We start from the raw sequence: 19,848 nt of genomic DNA, 5'->3' as shown, positions 1-19,848 counted from the left end.
CTAGGCGACCGCCTAGCTCGCCTATGCCTAGAAACGGCCCTGGTCACAGTTAACCCTAACCCTATGCTCCATCACCATTAGGTTAACCATGGAGTTTGTTATGGAATAAATCCCCAAAAACCCTCTATAAAAGTCGTTTATATTCCCTTGACATACAATATGTAATGTAAGTATAAAACAAGGAGTTTTCATTTATGTGACTGCACAGGCTGTCAAATGCATAAGATATGCACATGTAGTGTACCTATACATGGACAGAATCCTGTGAAGTACCTGCATAAAGAAAAAACAATGTTATTTAGATGGAATCCACAATGTTTCAAATTAGAAATTGTAAAAATACCTAAATCAACATATTCTGGTTTTGAAATTTAAACAGCTGAAAAAAGAAAGAAAACAAATAATACATGCACTACCACATGCACAACAAATTAGCACATACTGACCACATACAATACATATAACATAACTGTTGCTTTCTATATGAGTAAGATGCTTGCATCTCAGATGGCATCAACATATTTGCACCACAAGTTAGGGGGGTGGCAGTTCCTGTCTGTCCGTGAGAAAGTCTGCTCACCTGCTTAATGTTCATTTTACTAGTGCCAAACATTTAATATCTACAAGATAATAGTAATGTTGAAAAACAAAATAAACTGTGAAATGTACAAGGATTAAAATAATGCTGGTATTGACAGGTGCTAATGATTTATAAAAAATAAAGGACAGTGATCAAGAGCAATAAATATTACAGCGACGCTATTGTAAACAAACCCCACGGGTGGCTAAGCTAACGAAACAGTTGTTTACATTGAAGTCTATGCTAAAGCCTTTAGCCTCAAAGGTTAGCAGTTAGCATTAACATCCAGTGGTTGAATTCAGTGTCTGTTGGGCAACGATAAAGTGATTTAACCCTTTAAACATCTAAACTAATACACCTGTTGGTCTCTTTCTCTCTCTTATTCCTCCCTTTTCTCACTTCTTACCACTTTATCTTATTTTACTAGAAAGGGAGATACTGACTCACAATTATTAATTGTGCCAAATTCAAATTTAATTAAAACATTAAATTTATTTGGAATCATTCAAATTTCCCCCTCCGATCATTTCATATGATCATTATTTCTAGTATTCCCTCTTATGCCTAATCATCTTAGGTACGAATAAGCCTTGAACTTTAAAGTTTAATAAACTTATTCTACCTAATTGATTTTATTACCTATCAATAAATTCTATTCAGACTTATACTTACTCATTATTTTATTGCGTTTTACCCCTTTTCTTCCTGTGGTTATACACTTAGCCATTATTGTTTTATTTTGATTTCCTTCGTTATTTAATTTCCTTTCTACTTACTTTGCCCATTTATTACTTTTAATTTTACTTTACCATTCTTTTTTCCTCTGGAGATCCTAGCTTGGGAACGACACACCCGAGCCCTAATATGAGACAGTGTTATCCCTCTCTACGAGTTCAAATAAATTAGAAAGACAACGTTCTTTCCCTCAAATTTTATTTTGTTTGATTAGTTGTGCAGCAACTAAGAACAACAACTATTCTACTCGTAGTTGAGCATAACAGCATCAGAGCCTGCTAGTGGACGCGATCCACTCAGGTTACTGAGTAAACTCCTGAGTTCTCCTTCCCTTTTCTCCTGTCACCTCCTGCTTTCTTTCCTCTTTACTCTTCACATGCGTAGGGACCTGTAAGAACCATCAATCAATCCTATGTGAATGAAATACATAATCTTGTTGAAAAAGACGAATCATCCGTATGAATTTGATTGTAATCAACCCCTCCTTTGTTCTTCCTAACCTCCCTACATTTGGAAACGCAATCCAAATTTTAGCATCTCATCCAACGCTGAGATCGATTTAATAGAGATAAGTGTTGAACAACTGTCGCCTTCGCAGCCTCCCTGGTGAGCGGCACAACTGTAAGGTGTACGGTGTCAATCCTGTCAGACTAAGAAAAGAGATATCAACATTATTATTGCATTCTTTTGTCTAAAACAGAGATTTAATAATATTGTTTACCTTCTTGATAACCACATTAAATTGAAAAAAAAATTCTCAACCAAAAAGGAATTGTTTTTTTTTTTTTACTGAATTGTTTTTACCTTTTTCTCTTTTTTTCCTATTCCTCGTTAGAAGTGACGAATTCTTTGCATCCCTAATCTACTTAGACACCTGAGACCAACACAATCATCACCACACTTCACTAGTGGGTCACAGTCACTGATACCACACTTAGTTGTCCCACCACACATAGGCTTCTACTCTACACAGATCTGTGTCAGTCTCTCTTCTCCCCGGCGTGCCAAAATGCCGCAGACTGCAAACCCCATTGCCTATGGGGAAGATGTGAATACTTGGCTGAGAGGCATGACAGACAGCCTCACCCCCAAGACATTTGAACTGTTATTATTTTTAATAATAATCCTAATCCTGAGAAGATTCCTGACACAAGATTCAAGCCAGAACAACAACCACGAGGAGCTAGTCAAAATCACCAGCTCCCTAAGCTACGCCTTCACAACCCAGCTGAAACTGAGCGACAAGCACATCACCCACCTTCAAGAGGAGCTGACACGTGCTCAACGCCGCATAGACAAGCTGGAAGTGAAAGTTCAAGATCAACTCAAAGCACCCAACGAGAGGGAGCAGGAAACAACGGAACAAGTTATGAAACTCCAAGCAGCCCTGGCAGCAGCGCAGCTCGACCAGCAACATTCAAAGGCTGTCCAGAAAGACCTGGTAAACAGACTCCAGTATGCCGAACAGCTACTAGAGAAAGCCAAGAATCACATCAGAGACAAGAATGTTGAAATCAGTACCCTGAAAGACCACCTTGAAAGGTATAGAACTGAAATGGACAATCTGACCCAACAACTAGACGATACCAACGATGAGCTCTACATGGTCAGAAAAGAACTCAAAGATGCTTATGAGCTGAAACAAGAGCCAAGAAAAGAGAAGCATCTCTCAGCCTCACCACTGCTGAGCAGAGCAGAGTCCCATATCCAAGAACCGGCATATGACGAAAGGCGCGACGGGCCACAACCCAAAACCTCACCTGCCTTCGCCACACAAGCCTTTCCTGCCAACGAAAGAATACCTCCCATCCAAGCAGACCTTGGAGCTGCACATGGGATGACCATCAAAGACCTCAACAAGCTGTCTAAAAACATCAGCAGTTTCAACCCAAACTCTGCAGAGGGCCACGACATCCAGGCCTACCTGCAAGATATCGAGTTTTATCTGGAAATGAGACCTCGTGTGACTGACAGAGACAGGTTATACCTCCTTAGAGCCACGTCCAGTCCTGAGGTATGAAACTTCCTAGATCGACAGCCCAGTCAAACAAAGTCAAACTACCAGCTACTTTGTGAGGTCCTGATTAAAGAGTTTACAGACCCTGAGTCTGAAAATGGACTGTTAACTGCCTTGGAGATCAAACAAGGTCAAGAAGAGACTCCACAAGCATACTACAACCGACTCTGACAAGCCTACTTTGGTGCACACAACGAACCTGACCTCGAAGAGGATGTGAACTTCAAAAGCCTCTTCCTAAGAAACCTGCACCCTGGAGTCAGCCATCATCTAGGCGTCATGGCCTGTCCACGCTCCATGACCATCCAACAGTTGCATGACCTAACACAGAAGTCCTACAACAAGCAGAAGATGGCCTCAAAGAAAGGTACAAAACATCCACACTCTTGAGCTCCATCACCAAGGACTCAAGCCTTGTACTGGACGACACCCAGTGGCATCACAACACCAGAGTCCTCCATCAAGAGCACAGAGAATGTGACCCCCATGTACACGACAGCTATCAGCCCAACCGCTGGAAAAATTCATGGGACCAGCCACGCTTCTCAAGAAACCCAAAAGATAAGAACAGCTGGAAACCTAACCAGACATCCAAAGGTATTCGCCTGACTCATCCAAGAGCAACTCGTGTGGGTAAGCAACAACAAAACCCACCTCAGCACCACTCAGACATGCACAGTGCCGAGTATGCACAAGAATAAGATGGCTTACCATCAGAAGACATGAAACAAGTCATGAGACAAATGAAAGAGTTCCTTCAAGACAAGCTGAACACGAATGACCACAAAGTTGAGTCATGCTTGCTGTGACCAGTGACAGAACGGAAGGCCCGTGATCACCTGGTACACCACCATATCAGAGATGACAAGCACCTATTCAACAACCACCCAGAACGAGCAAGGAACCACATTCCTGTCTGTGCAACAGCAACCACCAAAGCACAGAAGGTCAGAAATTCTGCCACAACCAGAAGGCATCACAAGAGGAATGCAACATAGGAGACAAAGTTTGCTCCCCAGCTTCACACAGCCATGCCAAACTACCTCCGACTGTCTGCTAAAGAACTTCCACACATACACTACACCATTAACACACACAACATTACCTACACCCAGAGGTAACCACATCTCTACTGATAACACATTCAACAAACGTATTCTTCCCCCAAGTAGAATATACAAATTTTGGCATAACAAAGTTACATACACCCACCATGAAGAAACATGCAGCCATCCTCACAATAGCTAGAACACCTGACACTAAGTTAAGATACATGACACACTAGCTGCACATGACATCCTAGCTCAACAGTAGTTGCCAGCCACGCTAGGAAAACCCACAGCAGCTTTGTTTTGTTTTGTTTTTCTTTTGCCTGTCCTTTTCCTTTCCTTCTTTCTTTAGTAGGTAAAACTCCTAGACACCCTGCAAGGGAAAAATGTCTGATATTAGGATTGACTCGCCACACCTAATATCTGCCAGCCACTCTAAACTGAATGGAAGCCAGAGAGCTTCATGGACGATAGGTCAATTTATTTCATTGCAAAAGATGTTACTAGAAAATTAACGGTAAACATTTTAAATTAAGACAACCTAGAAGAACCAAACAAAGTTAATCACAAAAGTTGATCGAAGAATCAATGTACAGAACCAAATTAGAACAATTTACAGATTTAACTAAAACATATTAAATTTACTAAACTATATTGACTAATTGAACTTAACCACCTGTACCTAAATAACCTGATGCCTGCACCAGTACAATAACTGTTATGGAGGTGTTGACTTGTTGTTTGCTGTGTTTGTCTGCTTCTTCTGCCTTTGTTTCTCCAGCGCTCGCCAATGTAAGGGGGGATGTGTATGGGTATCAGAGCGACTGTTTTAAGATTCGATCAGATTGGTGTTGAACAACCCAAAGAGCTGAATTCCACAAAGGGGCCCAAGACAACAGGATGTTCGTAAATCAGATACTAGCGCCAGACCTAGATCCTAGTCTGAAGCAAGCCTAACCAACCAACTCTTTCACAGAACAGCTTGCAACATTAAACTTTATGAAAATTTTGGGGCACGTAATCAAGATTGATAGTCAAAGTGATGCACAGCATGACCATCACATGTAAATCCATGATAGTAATCACGATCACGAGCTCTTTGGATTGACTTCCCCCCACCTAGAGGACAAGAACCAGTCTGAAATTCCTTATGAGACCTTTAAACCTCTTTGGTCTTCACAGAACACATTCTTACTTCACAGAATGGCACAGAAACTGCCTTTCCATGTATATATGCACCAAAATGAACTCAAAAAGACTTATAAACGAATATCAGTCCATTGCTTAACTCCATATCATGTATGTAACCCACACATTTGACTATCTTGTTCTAATCACTTATTGTGTATGTATGTCTTTTTAATAACTATTTAATAGCTTAAGGATTCATATTCATGTTTAGTATGTATGAGTTTGAAAATTCATGTTTTAAAAGTTTCTATCAATCAATACCTTGTAAAATATATTATATTCTGGTTATAGAAATCATGTCCAAATTATATATACAATATCTAATTGGTCAAGACACCATTTGGGATGTGTCCAACAGCCCAGTTTAAATACTCAGGGCACCATCAAATTATGCTTTTAGCTTTTTAGTCATCGCTTTTAATGTTCTTTCAGCGCCATTCAGGCGTGCTTCGGCCTGCATGCCCGCTGCTACTTAGCCACAATGAGAAGAAAGCCATCTAGTCTTGTTACTTCTATTCTTCTACTTCAATTTATTTTATTTTCCATTGAGAGTTTCGTGTTCTGAGTTAAGTTTTGTCTCTGAGTCCACCTTGAGTCTGTGACTGCCTCAAAACTTCAACCAGCCCACAACTCCGCATCTTCAGCCAACACCCAACTACTGGCTTCCCAAGATGTCACTTCAACGACTACTGAACTTCCAGCCAATTATCAACCTCGGGAAACCGCCTTTTCTGCAACAAGGACAACAAAGAGAAACCCCTTACAGGCAACGCAAGTGCCTCCAGATTCTAGCTGAACTGGTGCATTTAATATAAATTTTAACCTCATTGAGGAACTCAATTTGAGGGTTAATTAAGTGATTGATGGTTGTTCAGGTCTATACAATTGCACATATTGCTGTAAACTTGGGATTTCACATTTTCATTCTCTTAAACTCATTCTTTCCTCACTTTCTCTCTTCCTGCAACTTGTGTGAATGTGTGAGTGCGTGTGTTTATGTGTTAGACTAGTTTATGTCTTAGATTTATCTAATAAAGCCTTATTTATATTGAAAAGAGAAGTATCTTGTGTTTTGTGCTTACAAGTTAATGTCTTAAACTGCCGATCTTGTTACTGTGCTAATAAATAGTGTTTTACAGCTCATTCAATGAATCTCTGGCCGACTCAGTGATCAGTCGTAAAACAGTGATTCTGTCCAAATTCCCTATAAATCATAAATGATTCCCTTTGAGCTAAATTGACCTGTTTCCCTTACACTTAGCATCTAGACAATCTGTAAGGAAGTTTGATAGTTATCTGTATCTCCTCAACTACAATACCTTATTATGAATTATCGTATGACTGCAAGTGGGAAAAGTGAAGTGAGGAGAAGCACAGCGAGAGATGCGAAGGCGTATATGATTGACAAAGGTGTGTAGGATATTTTCACATCAACTGACTTGCAATCAACCTGTTTTAAGTCATTCAAATGATGTAAATAATAAAGTTCAATGAATAGGAAAGCCTATATTTAGCTGTATCTACTATAATCTACCTCGTCCGACAATGATTTATCAGAAAAAATGTTACTGGGACAGCAAAACTTCACAGGGCCTTGTGAAATAGCATCTAGCGACACCCCTGGTATAGGTATTTGTGACTAAAGGGTTATTGTAAGGGTACTGACAAAGGGTTTTCTTAAAGGAACACTCCACTATTTTTGAAAATAGGCAAATTTTCCAACTCCCCACACCATGGGTGCAGCAGGCTCAATGATATTACGCAGCGACTGAAAATAGACCCCAGCACGCTCCCTGTGCAAGCAGGTGGTGCGGCAGCAAAGTTCCTTGATTATTATGCCGGAATGAGACTTTTCATTTTCTGTCGGTCTTAGTACACGATGTAACTATAGAAGGGTCAAATTTTAAATAGGAATAGAAACTCTTTGGTCATTTTTGAGCGAGATGCTAAAGGTCTAATCAGATTCAATGATCTATGCTAAGCTGCAGCTAAAAGTGCTACCACCAGACCTAGTGATTGGCTGAACGGATTTGAAAACAGTAAAACTCAACTTTTTAACTCTTAGGGGAGTTGGAAAATGAGCCTATTTTCAAAAATAGTGGAGTGTTCCTTTAACTTAAAGGGATCATATGATGCTGCTAAAAAGAACAGTATTTTGTGTATTTGGTGTAATGAAATGTGTTTATGCGGTTTAAGGTTAAAAAAACACATTATTTTCCACATACTGTACATTATTGTTTCTCCTCTATGCCCAGCCTTTCTGAAACGCGTCGATTTTTACAAAGCTCATCGGTCTGAAAAAGCGAGGTGTGCTGTGATTGGCCAGCTATCCAGTGTGTTGTGATTGGCCGAATACCTCAAGCGTGTGACGGAAATGTTACGCACCTACCATATTGTGATGCCCTGTCAGGCCTGAGCGATGATTCAAAAACATGAAAACCCATTATAAACGAGGCATTCGTTGCATCCAGTGGGGACATAATTGTGGATTATAATGACTTATACTGTCTATTTACGCGTTGCGTTGCATCGCGCCGCGTAAACATAAAACCATGTCTGCATTTGTGATCGGAGAAATGACAAACAACAAGCACTACTCTACACTGCCCAAAAAACTTGCTTTAAATATATAAAATATAAAAACTCTTTAAATATAAAAGACGTACTTACAGTCTTTGAGTCAGAACAGCCGGCATTGTAGTCTACTCTACCAGGATCAGGAAACAGTCCTCCATAAAATGTGCTGCACACATCCGAATATATTCACTATCGTAATTATAAATGCACTGGTTTGTAGCGCAATAAGTTTTATCGTTTACTGCACTAATTACTTATTCTACAGCAGCTAAAAAAATGGAAGTCTCGCAGGTTCAAAGAAAATAATTTACTTCCGCGTTGTCTAAATAAGGTGGATATTGTGATCAAATTATTTGTGAAATGTATTCTAATATCATTATTTTTCAGAAAAATTTGAGTGCGAGTGAAGTCCTCCTTTAGGTCAACAGCAGCCAGTTCTGCCCATAGAGAACATCTACAAGCAGGCACCAGAGAGTGACCAGGGCTAAGTCTAATCTCTAGCAATTCTGCTATTATCTGCTCTATCCGTTCAAAGTCTAATGTCAAAGCATCACCATTGTAAATAGCCAAGGGTCTGGTGTGGGGGCAGATAGTGGAGTTTTGATGAGTCAGTGGGTCTAAGACCTCACAATAGGCTGCACAGGGCTCCACAATGGTGAAGGCTAATGCATTTTTTCTGTTTGCTGCTGCTGATTGTGCAGGCCTGATGCGCATGCTGCACTAAATGAGGGGCCCTGTCCTATAAAAACACTGGACAAAGGGCTTGGCCACCACATTGATTATACTGGATCTGTCCCACCTCAGTACGTGAGTATGCCACTGTCTTAGCCCTCAAAGTGAAACATCAGATACCTGTGCAATGATAAAAAAAGATCATGCCAGCAGGAAACACATACTGTCAACACTTTATCCAGGAATCGATTTTCACTTGATCGACCCAGGAATGTCTCACATGTGCATGAATTCACGCTGTGGTCTTGGTTATGCCCCTCTCCTCTCCTCATTTTCCTGATAGAGAGTGTGGTGATCGACAGCAGCCATGAATCCACAGGAGCAGTTGGAGCAGAGGGGGAAGTTTAGGATGACTGTGTTCGAGGAGGAATACTTCCAGGGCAAGAGCTGTGAATTCACATTTGAGTGCCAGAACATTCTGGATAGAGACTTCAGAAAGATTCGCTCCATTAATGTGGAGAACGGCCCGTAAGTTTAACCTTAGGATGTTTTAATGTGCAAAAGATGAAGCAGAGAAGGATATATGACTGCCATATTTAATATAAGAGATATATTTTGATTGATTGATACAGTGAGATATTTGTAAAAAGTAATATGTGCACAAATATAAAATAAATATACACTAAAGATTTTTTTTAAATAATTTTTTGAAGAAAATAATGTGGCAGTAAAGGCATAATGTTACAAAAGATTTCTATTTCAAATAAGTGCTGTTCTTTTGAACTTTTTTATTCATCAAAAAAATCCTGAAACAATGTAAACATTGCAGAAATTTTTTTCAAAATTGATAGTAATAAGAAATGTTTAGTTAGCACCAAATCAGACTATTAGAATTATTTCTGATGAATCATGTGACACTAAAGACTGGAGTAATGACTGCTGAAAATTCAGCTTTGATATCAGAGGAATAAATTATATTTTAAAATATATTAAAATAGAAAACATTTTTTAATTGTAAAAATATATTACAATATTAAAGTTTTTACTGTATTTTTGCTCAAATAAATGCCACCTTGAGCCAAAGAGACAAAAACATAAAATCTTACCAACCCCAAACCTTTCAATGGTAGTGTATGTGTGTGTGTGTGTGTATGTATATAAATATATATATATTCATACACACTGTGTTCCAAATTATTATGCAAGTGACATCAATAGGATTTCGGTACAAGAAAGAGTCCGATTTTTGTTTGTGTTGTTTTTCACATTTCAGGTAACTGGTATCAATCTCACAGGTTTGTTCAATAGTTTGCCAGGTCTTCTAAGGTAAATGGAAACCCTACTTAAAGAGGTTGTTCCACATTATTAAGCAAGTCACAGTTCTCAAGAAATATGGTTAGGAAGAAAGATCTTTCTGAAGATGAAAAGTATGAAACAATGCAATGTCTTGCAAAAGGCATCAAAACAATCAATATTTTGCGAAAAGCAAATAGAGATTATTGAACTGTCAAAAGATTTGTGAGTGACTTAGAGTACAGAAATCTTGGTCAGATAAAGATTTATTAAGGAAAGTTTCTGTCAAACAAATGAACTGTATTGTAATCACAGCTGTAAAAAAGCCACTGCTGAGCAGCAAACAAGTGTTTGAAGCTATTGAAGTCTCAAGATCCTCTCCATGCAGACTGACAGTTGTGTGTAAAGCTGCGTTTCAGTCACTGCTAACCAAACCTCACAAAGAGAAACCTGAACAGTGGCTGTAGAAACACATTTTCAAACTGTTTAGCACCATGGTATTTATGCAGCATGGGATAGTGTGTTGTCCTGCATGAAAATCCTTTTATTTAGAGCACTATTCTTCATTTTATACCACAGCAGAAAATGGTCAGTTATGAACTCCACATATCTTGCAGAAGTCATTTTGACACCCTAAAATGACCTTACATCTCACTTCCCAATATTCCAACCCAAATCATCACCCACCGCCTCCTTGCTGATGTTGCAGTCTCATTGGAATAGGATGGCCTTTCATCAACTATCAGAAATCCATTTATCTGGACCATCCATTGTACTGCAGCATTTGTAAGTGAATAAAACTATTTAAAAACAAGTCTTCATGTGTTTCTACAGCCACTGTTCAGGTTTCTCTTTGTGAGGTTTGGTTAGCAGTGACTGAAACGTAGCTTTACACACAACTGTCAGTCTGCATGGAGAGGATCTTGAGCCTCCAGTAGCTTCAAACACCTGTTTGCTGCTCAGCAGTGGCTTTTTTACAGCTGTGATTACAATACAGTTCATTTGTTTGACAGAAACTTTCCTTAATCAATCTTTATCTGACCAAGATCTTCTGTGCTTTAAGTCACTCACAAATCTTTTGACAGTTCAATAATTTCAATTTGCTTTTCGCAAAATATTGTTTGTTTTGATGCCTTTTGCAAGACATTGCATTGTTTTATACTTTTCATCTTCAGAAAGATCTTTCTTCCTCACCATATTTCTTGAGAACTGTGACTTGCTTAATAATGTGGAACAATCTCTTTAAGTAGGGTTTCCATGTACCTAAGAAGACCTGGCAAACTATTGAACAAACCTCTCTGAGATTGATACCAGTTACCTGAAATGATGTGAAAATCAAAACAAACAAAAATCTGACTCTTTCTTGTACCGAAATCCTATCACCTATTTCATAGTTATAAACAGTATTTCCAACTGTAACTATAGCCTGAATGCTGTTATATTTATACAAACTGGAACAATGACAGAGAGACAGCAGCGATAGTCCCTGTGGCTGGCAGCTGCCTGCTGTGTTGCGTTTGTCTGTGATGACAGATGAGCTGATACAGGAACACAGAGCCACTCCATTCAGTCCACACTATTGTGTTTGCTTTTGTGTCCTGATCAGTAGAGATCACTGCCATGTAAAACGTTTGTTGTTTCCTGGTTTGCGTTGACTATGACATTCTGTCTCTCTCAGCTGGGTGGGGTACGAGTATCCTGAGTTCCAGGGCCAGCCGTTTATCCTGGAGAAAGGAGACTATGCCTGTTACCAGGCCTGGAGTGGCAACAGCAGTTACAGAACAGAGCACATGCTCTCTTTCAGGCCTATTAAATGTGCTGTAAGTTTATCCCGGGGGGCACAAGCAACATTATGTCAAGTCGGTGAAGACTTAATGTTGTAAATACAACTTAACCACTGATTTCTAGTCGTGTCCATTTTTGGAAGGCCAAACAAAGTAGTTTCGGAGGGTTAGAGTGAGCAGAGGCGTGGGCTTGAGAACGGCGCAGCAGGTGATTTCGACGAAGGAGCGTCCGGAAGGACATGTGACGACTCCGGTACTTACCACATGCACAACAAATTAGCACATACTGACCACATACAATGCATATAACATAATTGTGGCTTTCTATACGAGTAAGATGCTTGCATCTCAGATGGCATCAACATATTTGCACCACAAGTTAGGGGGGTGGCAGTTCCTGTCTGTCCGTGAGAAAGTCTGCTCACCTGCTTAATGTTCATTTTACTAGTGCCAAACATTTAATATCTACAAGATAATAGTAATGTTGAAAAACAAAATAAATTGTGAAATGTACAAGGATTAAAATAATGCTGGTATTGACACTTTTTTCTTTTCCACACCAAGATAATCAGCTTTCATTATAGCAAGGGGAGGAGACAGGAGAGCCGGAAGCTGCTACTTTTGGAGTATGTTTTAACTACTGTACGAACCTGTAATGTAGTACTTCAAATTTGTCTGAGCTGCAAGGATCTGCCAACATGGTGCATCCAGAACATCCAATCTTTGAATCCACCTTGCTGAATAAGCTGACTTCTGGCAGTGCATTTGCAATTGCTTTTATATTTCTTGTTTTTCAGTACACTTTCAAACTGGACTTTCAGTGCCCATGTAATGATTTTTATCAGTGGTTCTGCGGACTATATATTGGTCTTCCATTTATCGGACTTTTTTTAATACTGACCTTAACCGCTAAAACATTTACAATTATTTCTGCACTGTGGTGTTCTTGTATACGTGCGTTATGGTCCCATGAAGACTGCACACTTGGGAACATTCTCCATGTATCCTGCTCCTGTTCAGCCTGCTCTCGTGCACGTTTCTATCAGGCATGCAGAAGATTTTCCTGTAAAAATTTTATGAGAAACCTGTTTCTTTCTGCGTTATGGATCATAACAGTTTTGATTGATGGTGACGCTGTGGTGTGCTGGAATCTGACAGAAGAAAACATCACCCGAACAAACGATCAAATTCCTTGTAAAGAGAGCAACAAACTTACTGCTGAAGAATCTGACAAGATTAAATATTATCAGGCTCTATCACAGGTATGTTATTAACCATCCAATAATATGAATATTGATCAAATCATTAATATAATAATATATGCTGAATAATGAAACAATAAAACATTTAATCTTTGTAACTTTCTATACTGAAGCTTTTTCGTTGTATGATGTTGAGATGATGTATTCCAATACAACAGAGAATACCATTACATACAGTTTTTGTAAGCTATTCATATTTATATTAAATATGTTATGGATATGATCCTTCACTCCAGACTAGCATAATTGAAAATAATATTAAAAATGGACAAAGAAGGCTATTGGCAATCCGCTTTTAAATGTAATTGCATATAGGGAAGTCTGCGGTTAGTTGTCACACTTTTTAAATTTCTGAGGTGGGTATATTTTACTTTATAGGAAGCTGAACATATTTGCTGGGGAGAAAGAAATAGATAATATAACACTCAACACCATTTGTGGCCACATGCAGGGTGTGAATAGACTGCTAAAATCAGGGACTGAAAACATGGTCTATTTTAGATATTAGACATACTGTATAGTGACCTGGTTAAGTTATCCCCGTTAAATTATGCACCGAGTATGTTTCTAGTCCTGTTACATTTGCCTGCAATATAAATTATTTTAATTAGACCTGCAGTCAATGTAATAAAATCTGTACTGATTGATCCATATTGTATTTTATCTAATAATCATTTGTGGTACTTTTGAAACAATAAAGAAGGTTATTTATTACTACTACTGCTAAGTAATGTTTCTTGCAGCGGTACATATAGTCATTATTGCCATCCAATAGCCAAACAAATGTATAGAAAAAATTACAGAGTAAAACAAATTATAAACCACAAAACAATTCATGAAATATAAAAATGTAAAAGGCAGCATTTAAAATATTTAGCCATTGTTCTGGCCAACAGAATCATAATCATTAATCAATTATATGAAATTACATCTTTAAAAAACACGACAGTCTACATAAAAACCGGCTCCATTATGGACACAATTCACCCATTCAGTTAAAATCTGCTATCCTTTTATATCTTACATCATTGTTTCTGAGGGTGGATTAATTATGTTTGATGGTATACCTAACAGGAATAGCAAAAATATGAGGAAGGATCATTTAAAACGTTTTTGAGCCTGGTGTTTGAGACCAACATACATTTGTTTATTTTGACTTTTGACCAAAAATCTTCAATTTATGTTGGAGGAATAACTTCCCCAATTGCCCATGTGACATAGCCGTAGTTGTCCCTTTACAAAACTATCCATGAAAGATTCATTCTAAAACTCTGTAATAACTATGCATATTTATGCAGGCTCATTGTTTTGTCCATAGGCGTTCGGGTTGGGATTCCTTTTTGCTCTACCATTATTGTGGCTGTTGGTTTCTACATGTTGTCAGTTTTGCACAACATCCTATTACAAGTCTCTATTTGAAGACATATATGAAGAGGAGACAATAAGATATGCGGAGGAGGAAATCCGAGAGAGAGTGAAAACAAGTTCTAAAAAAAAAATTATTAATGTTTTAAATGTACCCGAAAATGATGGTTTAGACTGGACATACTTGTCTAACCAAATGATTGACTTAATCATGTCAAGAAACTCTGAATCAATGAATGGACCACCCCAGAACCTTCCTCAGCAAGACCAGAACCCTTCTCTGCCACCCCAGAACCTTCCTCAGCAAGACCAGAACCCTTCTCTGCCACCCCAGAACCTTCCTCAGCAAGACCAGAACCCTTCTCTGCCACCCCAGAACCTACATGCAGCATTGAAACAGCATTGAAGTCTTTGCTTTCATGACATTTTAAAAGAAATACAATACAGGGTGCACTACAACAGCAAAAGCAGATAAAATTACACTGAGACTAATTTCATATTTATTTTCTAGATTAAAACAGACATCACACACCAACGATGACCATGAGATCTGCCAGACCATTTAGTACAAGACAGTTCCTGATAAAACCAATTACAAGATTTTCCAAAGGTGGCCAGGCAGATTAGTGGCATCAAATATTTGAAATATATTCAGAGTTTTGTTTGAGACACTTAATTTTATGTTGCACAGATACCAATTTTGCGTGATTTAAGTCTGTGAAATAATCAAGCTTGATTATTACTATATATATATTTGATCAATATACAAAGATTAAAAAATACTCTAATACAGTCAAATTATTTTTTGCAAGTCTATTATTGTGCTATAATAACCTGCTCAAAAAACAAACTGTGGTTGCTGATAGTACATGCTGCAGCAATATTATTAACTATTAGCTAAATAGTCTGGCTTTATGACACTGTTTTGCAGATTTCAGATTTAATGTTTGCTTGCATTACCAAAAAAAACTATACTGAATAGCTGTGTAATTTCAAGTGTATATTAATAAATATTGTAACATCCCGGGACTGTCCCACCCTATAAATACAATCACAGGTCTGGTCCTCTAGTGCTGGGTTCCTGTGAATGAAGGCCAAGTTCATATACTGTATATGTCAATCAAGTCTCTTCAGAACATATCAGCTTGCAATATGTACTGAAGCAGTTGTATTTGCATTTTGTATTGTTCATTTTGTAAATTACACTCTAAAAAATGCTGTTTTTTTTTCAACCCAAATGCTGGGTTGAGACCGCTTGGTAAGGACGTTGGGTTGTTTTAACCTAATTTTGGGTTGAAAATTGGTCTTGATCATTGACCCAGCGGTGCTGGGTTGGGAACGCGGACGTGAAAGAGAGCACGCACGTCACGTTAACATCTGACGACACCAGTGCGAGAAGCCTCCATTTTCTCAGCATCTTCAGGTGGAAGCGAGTGTGAGTGAAAGATGGTTTATGGTAAGTAAAGATTAAAAAGGTAAAGTCATCATTCTTTGTTTGAGTCCGGTAGTATCTTGAGATTTTATGGAAAGCGGAAATATTCTGAAAGAGGAAAAGGTGCTTTTAATATAACGTCAGTGAGTGTCTTATGTCATATTTACATAAGATTTTACAATATTTAAATTTTTTTGAGGTGTTAAGAGAGGGTTATCAACATTTACATATTAATTTGTTATCTTTTTTTCGTGGTTAAATTGAATGTAGTTTCCTAAAGGAAACGGCGTTATGTAATAAAGACTAGCCTAATTCTTTTGAGGCTGATGAAGTGATAATTGTTAAAAGCTTTGTGTCTTCATTGTGCCCGCGCCGGGAGTTAACAACACAAGAACCCTGCTTGTGTGAGGAGGTGATTTTCTCAGCCTCTTCAGAAGAGAGGGTAAGACTGTTTAAGGCAAGTAAACTTCAGAATTCCATCATGTTATCAATTTTTTTTTTTTTTACTAAGTGTAAAATAATGTTTGTTTTTGTAGATGTTGAAAGCCAGAGACATAGGAGAGCATCATTCTTTTGAGATTGATGGGAGTTATTTTTCAGAAAATAAATGTTTCCATTGTCTCCTGCCTGTTTACTTCACATTTTGATGCAACAACAGTATGATTACGTTTTCATATTTTATGTAAACCATTGATGTCTGTGTTTCATTGCAGAACTCAAACCAGCTTTGGAGTTGTCTGATTTGGAGAGTCATCATTCTTGGTCTTCCTTTCTTAAAGAAATAGTTCACACAATAAATCATTTACTTGCCCTCATGTCATTCCAAACATATAAGACTTTTGTCTATTTTTAGAACACAAATTAAGATATTTAAAATTTTCTCTCATAATTTTTTGTTAATCCATTTAAAGTCTAGATAATCAGTATTTTCAAGCTTTTCAGAGTTTTGTTTGAGACACTTAATTTTATGTTGCACAGATACCAATTTTGCGTGATTTAAGTCTGTGAAATAATCAAGCTTGATTATTACTATATATATATTTGATCAATATACAAAGATTAAAAAATACTCTAATACAGTCAAATTATTTTTTGCAAGTCTATTATTGTGCTATAATAACCTGCTCAAAAAACAAACTGTGGTTGCTGATAGTACATGCTGCAGCAATATTATTAACTATTAGCTAAATAGTCTGGCTTTATGACACTGTTTTGCAGATTTCAGATTTAATGTTTGCTTGCATTACCAAAAAAAACTATACTGAATAGCTGTGTAATTTCAAGTGTATATTAATAAATATTGTAACATCCCGGGACTGTCCCACCCTATAAATACAATCACAGGTCTGGTCCTCTAGTGCTGGGTTCCTGTGAATGAAGGCCAAGTTCATATACTGTATATGTCAATCAAGTCTCTTCAGAACATATCAGCTTGCAATATGTACTGAAGCAGTTGTATTTGCATTTTGTATTGTTCATTTTGTAAATTACACTCTAAAAAATGCTGTTTTTTTTCAACCCAAATGCTGGGTTGAGACCGCTTGGTAAGGACGTTGGGTTGTTTTAACCTAATTTTGGGTTGAAAATTGGTCTTGATCATTGACCCAGCGGTGCTGGGTTGGGAACGCGGACGTGAAAGAGAGCACGCACGTCACGTTAACATCTGACGACACCAGTGCGAGAAGCCTCCATTTTCTCAGCATCTTCAGGTGGAAGCGAGTGTGAGTGAAAGATGGTTTATGGTAAGTAAAGATTAAAAAGGTAAAGTCATCATTCTTTGTTTGAGTCCGGTAGTATCTTGAGATTTTATGGAAAGCGGAAATATTCTGAAAGAGGAAAAGGTGCTTTTAATATAACGTCAGTGAGTGTCTTATGTCATATTTACATAAGATTTTACAATATTTAAATTTTTTTGAGGTGTTAAGAGAGGGTTATCAACATTTACATATTAATTTGTTATCTTTTTTTCGTGGTTAAATTGAATGTAGTTTCCTAAAGGAAACGGCGTTATGTAATAAAGACTAGCCTAATTCTTTTGAGGCTGATGAAGTGATAATTGTTAAAAGCTTTGTGTCTTCATTGTGCCCGCGCCGGGAGTTAACAACACAAGAACCCTGCTTGTGTGAGGAGGTGATTTTCTCAGCCTCTTCAGAAGAGAGGGTAAGACTGTTTAAGGCAAGTAAACTTCAGAATTCCATCATGTTATCAATTTTTTTTTTTTTTACTAAGTGTAAAATAATGTTTGTTTTTGTAGATGTTGAAAGCCAGAGACATAGGAGAGCATCATTCTTTTGAGATTGATGGGAGTTATTTTTCAGAAAATAAATGTTTCCATTGTCTCCTGCCTGTTTACTTCACATTTTGATGCAACAACAGTATGATTACGTTTTCATATTTTATGTAAACCATTGATGTCTGTGTTTCATTGCAGAACTCAAACCAGCTTTGGAGTTGTCTGATTTGGAGAGTCATCATTCTTGGTCTTCCTTTCTTAAAGAAATAGTTCACACAATAAATCATTTACTTGCCCTCATGTCATTCCAAACATATAAGACTTTTGTCTATTTTTAGAACACAAATTAAGATATTTAAAATTTTCTCTCATAATTTTTTGTTAATCCATTTAAAGTCTAGATAATCAGTATTTTCAAGCTTCAAAAATACAGAGTTATTGTAGAAGTAATCCATGCAAATATTTATATATTGTGACGAGCGTCCCGAGGCTTCATCAGCGTCGCCCTGGAAACAAGCGAGGAGCACCTGGCCATCATCATCACAGGCTGATCGGTCACAGCTGCACCTCATCAGGCGGCGGCTACATAAGCCACGCAAGCCCTGCCATCTAGGAGATTCCTCCATGAGACTGAGCACTAACTCACTCTCTCATTTTTCCCACAGAAAGCAGCGTGTGACCGACCAGCCCCACAGGAGCACTGCACGGACCCACTGCACTGGGAAGACGGAAGAGAGCACTCACGGCACCGGACCACCTACCTGGACCTTTCTCACGAACACCCATCACCCCAATAAATCCACCCTCCGGGGTATTGATTGAGATTACTTGTCATGTGATTCTTCTCCCCGTTACACTGGTGGAGAATGCAGGCAAAATCAGTGAAGAATCACAGACAAGCGATCTCCTTCACCTCACCTTTTTTCCCTTGTTTTTGTCTCCGGGTTCTGTCATAGGTGAGCGCTCCTCCCCCACCATGGACGAAATTCTCCAGCGGCTCACCGAGGTTAGCATGTAACATGTATGCGTGCCGCCGCCGCTCAACGCATTCCGCTGCCGGACCCCCAAGTGCAAGCCGCGAAGCTGCTACCCAAGCTGACCCCTCATAAAGACATAGAAGCCTTCTTACAAATGTTCGAAGCGACGGCCACCTTGGAAGGGTGGCATCAGGATGACTGGGCACGGGTGCTGGCTCCCCTGCTGACGGGCGACGCGTGCATACTTCACTCTTGCCTCCGCCGATCAATATAAGGAGGTCAAGAAGGAAATCCTAGGCCGCCTGGGGTTATCCCCTATCTGTGCCGCCCAGCACTTCCACGAGTGGGAGTATAAGCCCCGTCTGCCGGCCCAGGCCGCCGAACCCACACGACTCGCGCAGCACTGGCTAATGGAGGGGGCTCCATCGGCTGGACAGGTGGCGAAACGTGTGGTGATTGACCGTCTCCTCCGAGCCCTTCCCTGATCCCACCGACAGGTAGTGGGGATGAGGAACCCAACCACCACCTCCGAGCTGGTGGAGGCTGTCGAGCTGGCGGATGCGGCCCAACACCCGGCATGCTGGGGAGCAAGCGCCGCCATTTCCCTGGAGGGTGGTCCAGGAGCGGTGCGTGCTGGAGGGCACCTCGCGACCAGTACGCAGGCCGGCGGCTCCCTCCCAG

At 39.0% G+C, this 19,848-nt stretch overlaps 2 protein-coding genes across 2 annotated transcripts; both read left to right on the top strand.

The window, feature by feature from the left end:
* The first annotated feature begins 8,909 nt into the window (after nucleotides 1-8,909).
* On the top strand, nucleotides 8,910-12,554 carry LOC107565047 (beta-crystallin A2-like). Its single transcript, XM_016250233.1, has 4 exons — nucleotides 8,910-8,956; nucleotides 9,165-9,349; nucleotides 11,793-11,934; nucleotides 12,483-12,554. The coding sequence occupies exons 2-4, from the start codon at nucleotides 9,189-9,191 to the stop codon at nucleotides 12,552-12,554; spliced, it is 375 nt and encodes a 124-aa protein (XP_016105719.1). The 5' UTR covers nucleotides 8,910-8,956; nucleotides 9,165-9,188.
* Nucleotides 12,146-14,931, top strand: LOC107565046 (uncharacterized). Its single transcript, XM_016250232.1, has 2 exons — nucleotides 12,146-13,160; nucleotides 14,479-14,931. The coding sequence occupies exons 1-2, from the start codon at nucleotides 12,597-12,599 to the stop codon at nucleotides 14,929-14,931; spliced, it is 1,017 nt and encodes a 338-aa protein (XP_016105718.1). The 5' UTR covers nucleotides 12,146-12,596.
* The last annotated feature ends 4,917 nt before the right edge of the window (nucleotides 14,932-19,848 follow it).

This window comes from Sinocyclocheilus grahami, unplaced genomic scaffold, assembly GCF_001515645.1.
Source record: "Sinocyclocheilus grahami isolate Dianchi unplaced genomic scaffold, SAMN03320097.WGS_v1.1 scaffold976.1, whole genome shotgun sequence".
NCBI lineage: Eukaryota > Metazoa > Chordata > Actinopteri > Cypriniformes > Cyprinidae > Sinocyclocheilus > Sinocyclocheilus grahami.
This window is presented reverse-complemented; position numbering and strand designations above follow the sequence as displayed.

What these genes read in the sequence shown, in the direction of transcription:
- LOC107565046 (XM_016250232.1), top strand. Translation starts at nt 12,597, where the DNA reads ATGGTGCATCCAGAACATCCAATCTTTGAATCCACCTTGCTGAATAAG. An exon ending in ATTATCAGGCTCTATCACAG is followed by an intron (nt 13,161 to 14,478) that starts GTATGTTATTAA and finishes TTTTGTCCATAG; the next exon opens with GCGTTCGGGTTGGGATTCCT.
- LOC107565047 (XM_016250233.1), top strand. Translation starts at nt 9,189, where the DNA reads ATGAATCCACAGGAGCAGTTGGAGCAGAGGGGGAAGTTTAGGATGACT. An exon ending in ATTAATGTGGAGAACGGCCC is followed by an intron (nt 9,350 to 11,792) that starts GTAAGTTTAACC and finishes TGTCTCTCTCAG; the next exon opens with CTGGGTGGGGTACGAGTATC. An exon ending in TCAGGCCTATTAAATGTGCT is followed by an intron (nt 11,935 to 12,482) that starts GTAAGTTTATCC and finishes CTTTCATTATAG; the next exon opens with CAAGGGGAGGAGACAGGAGA.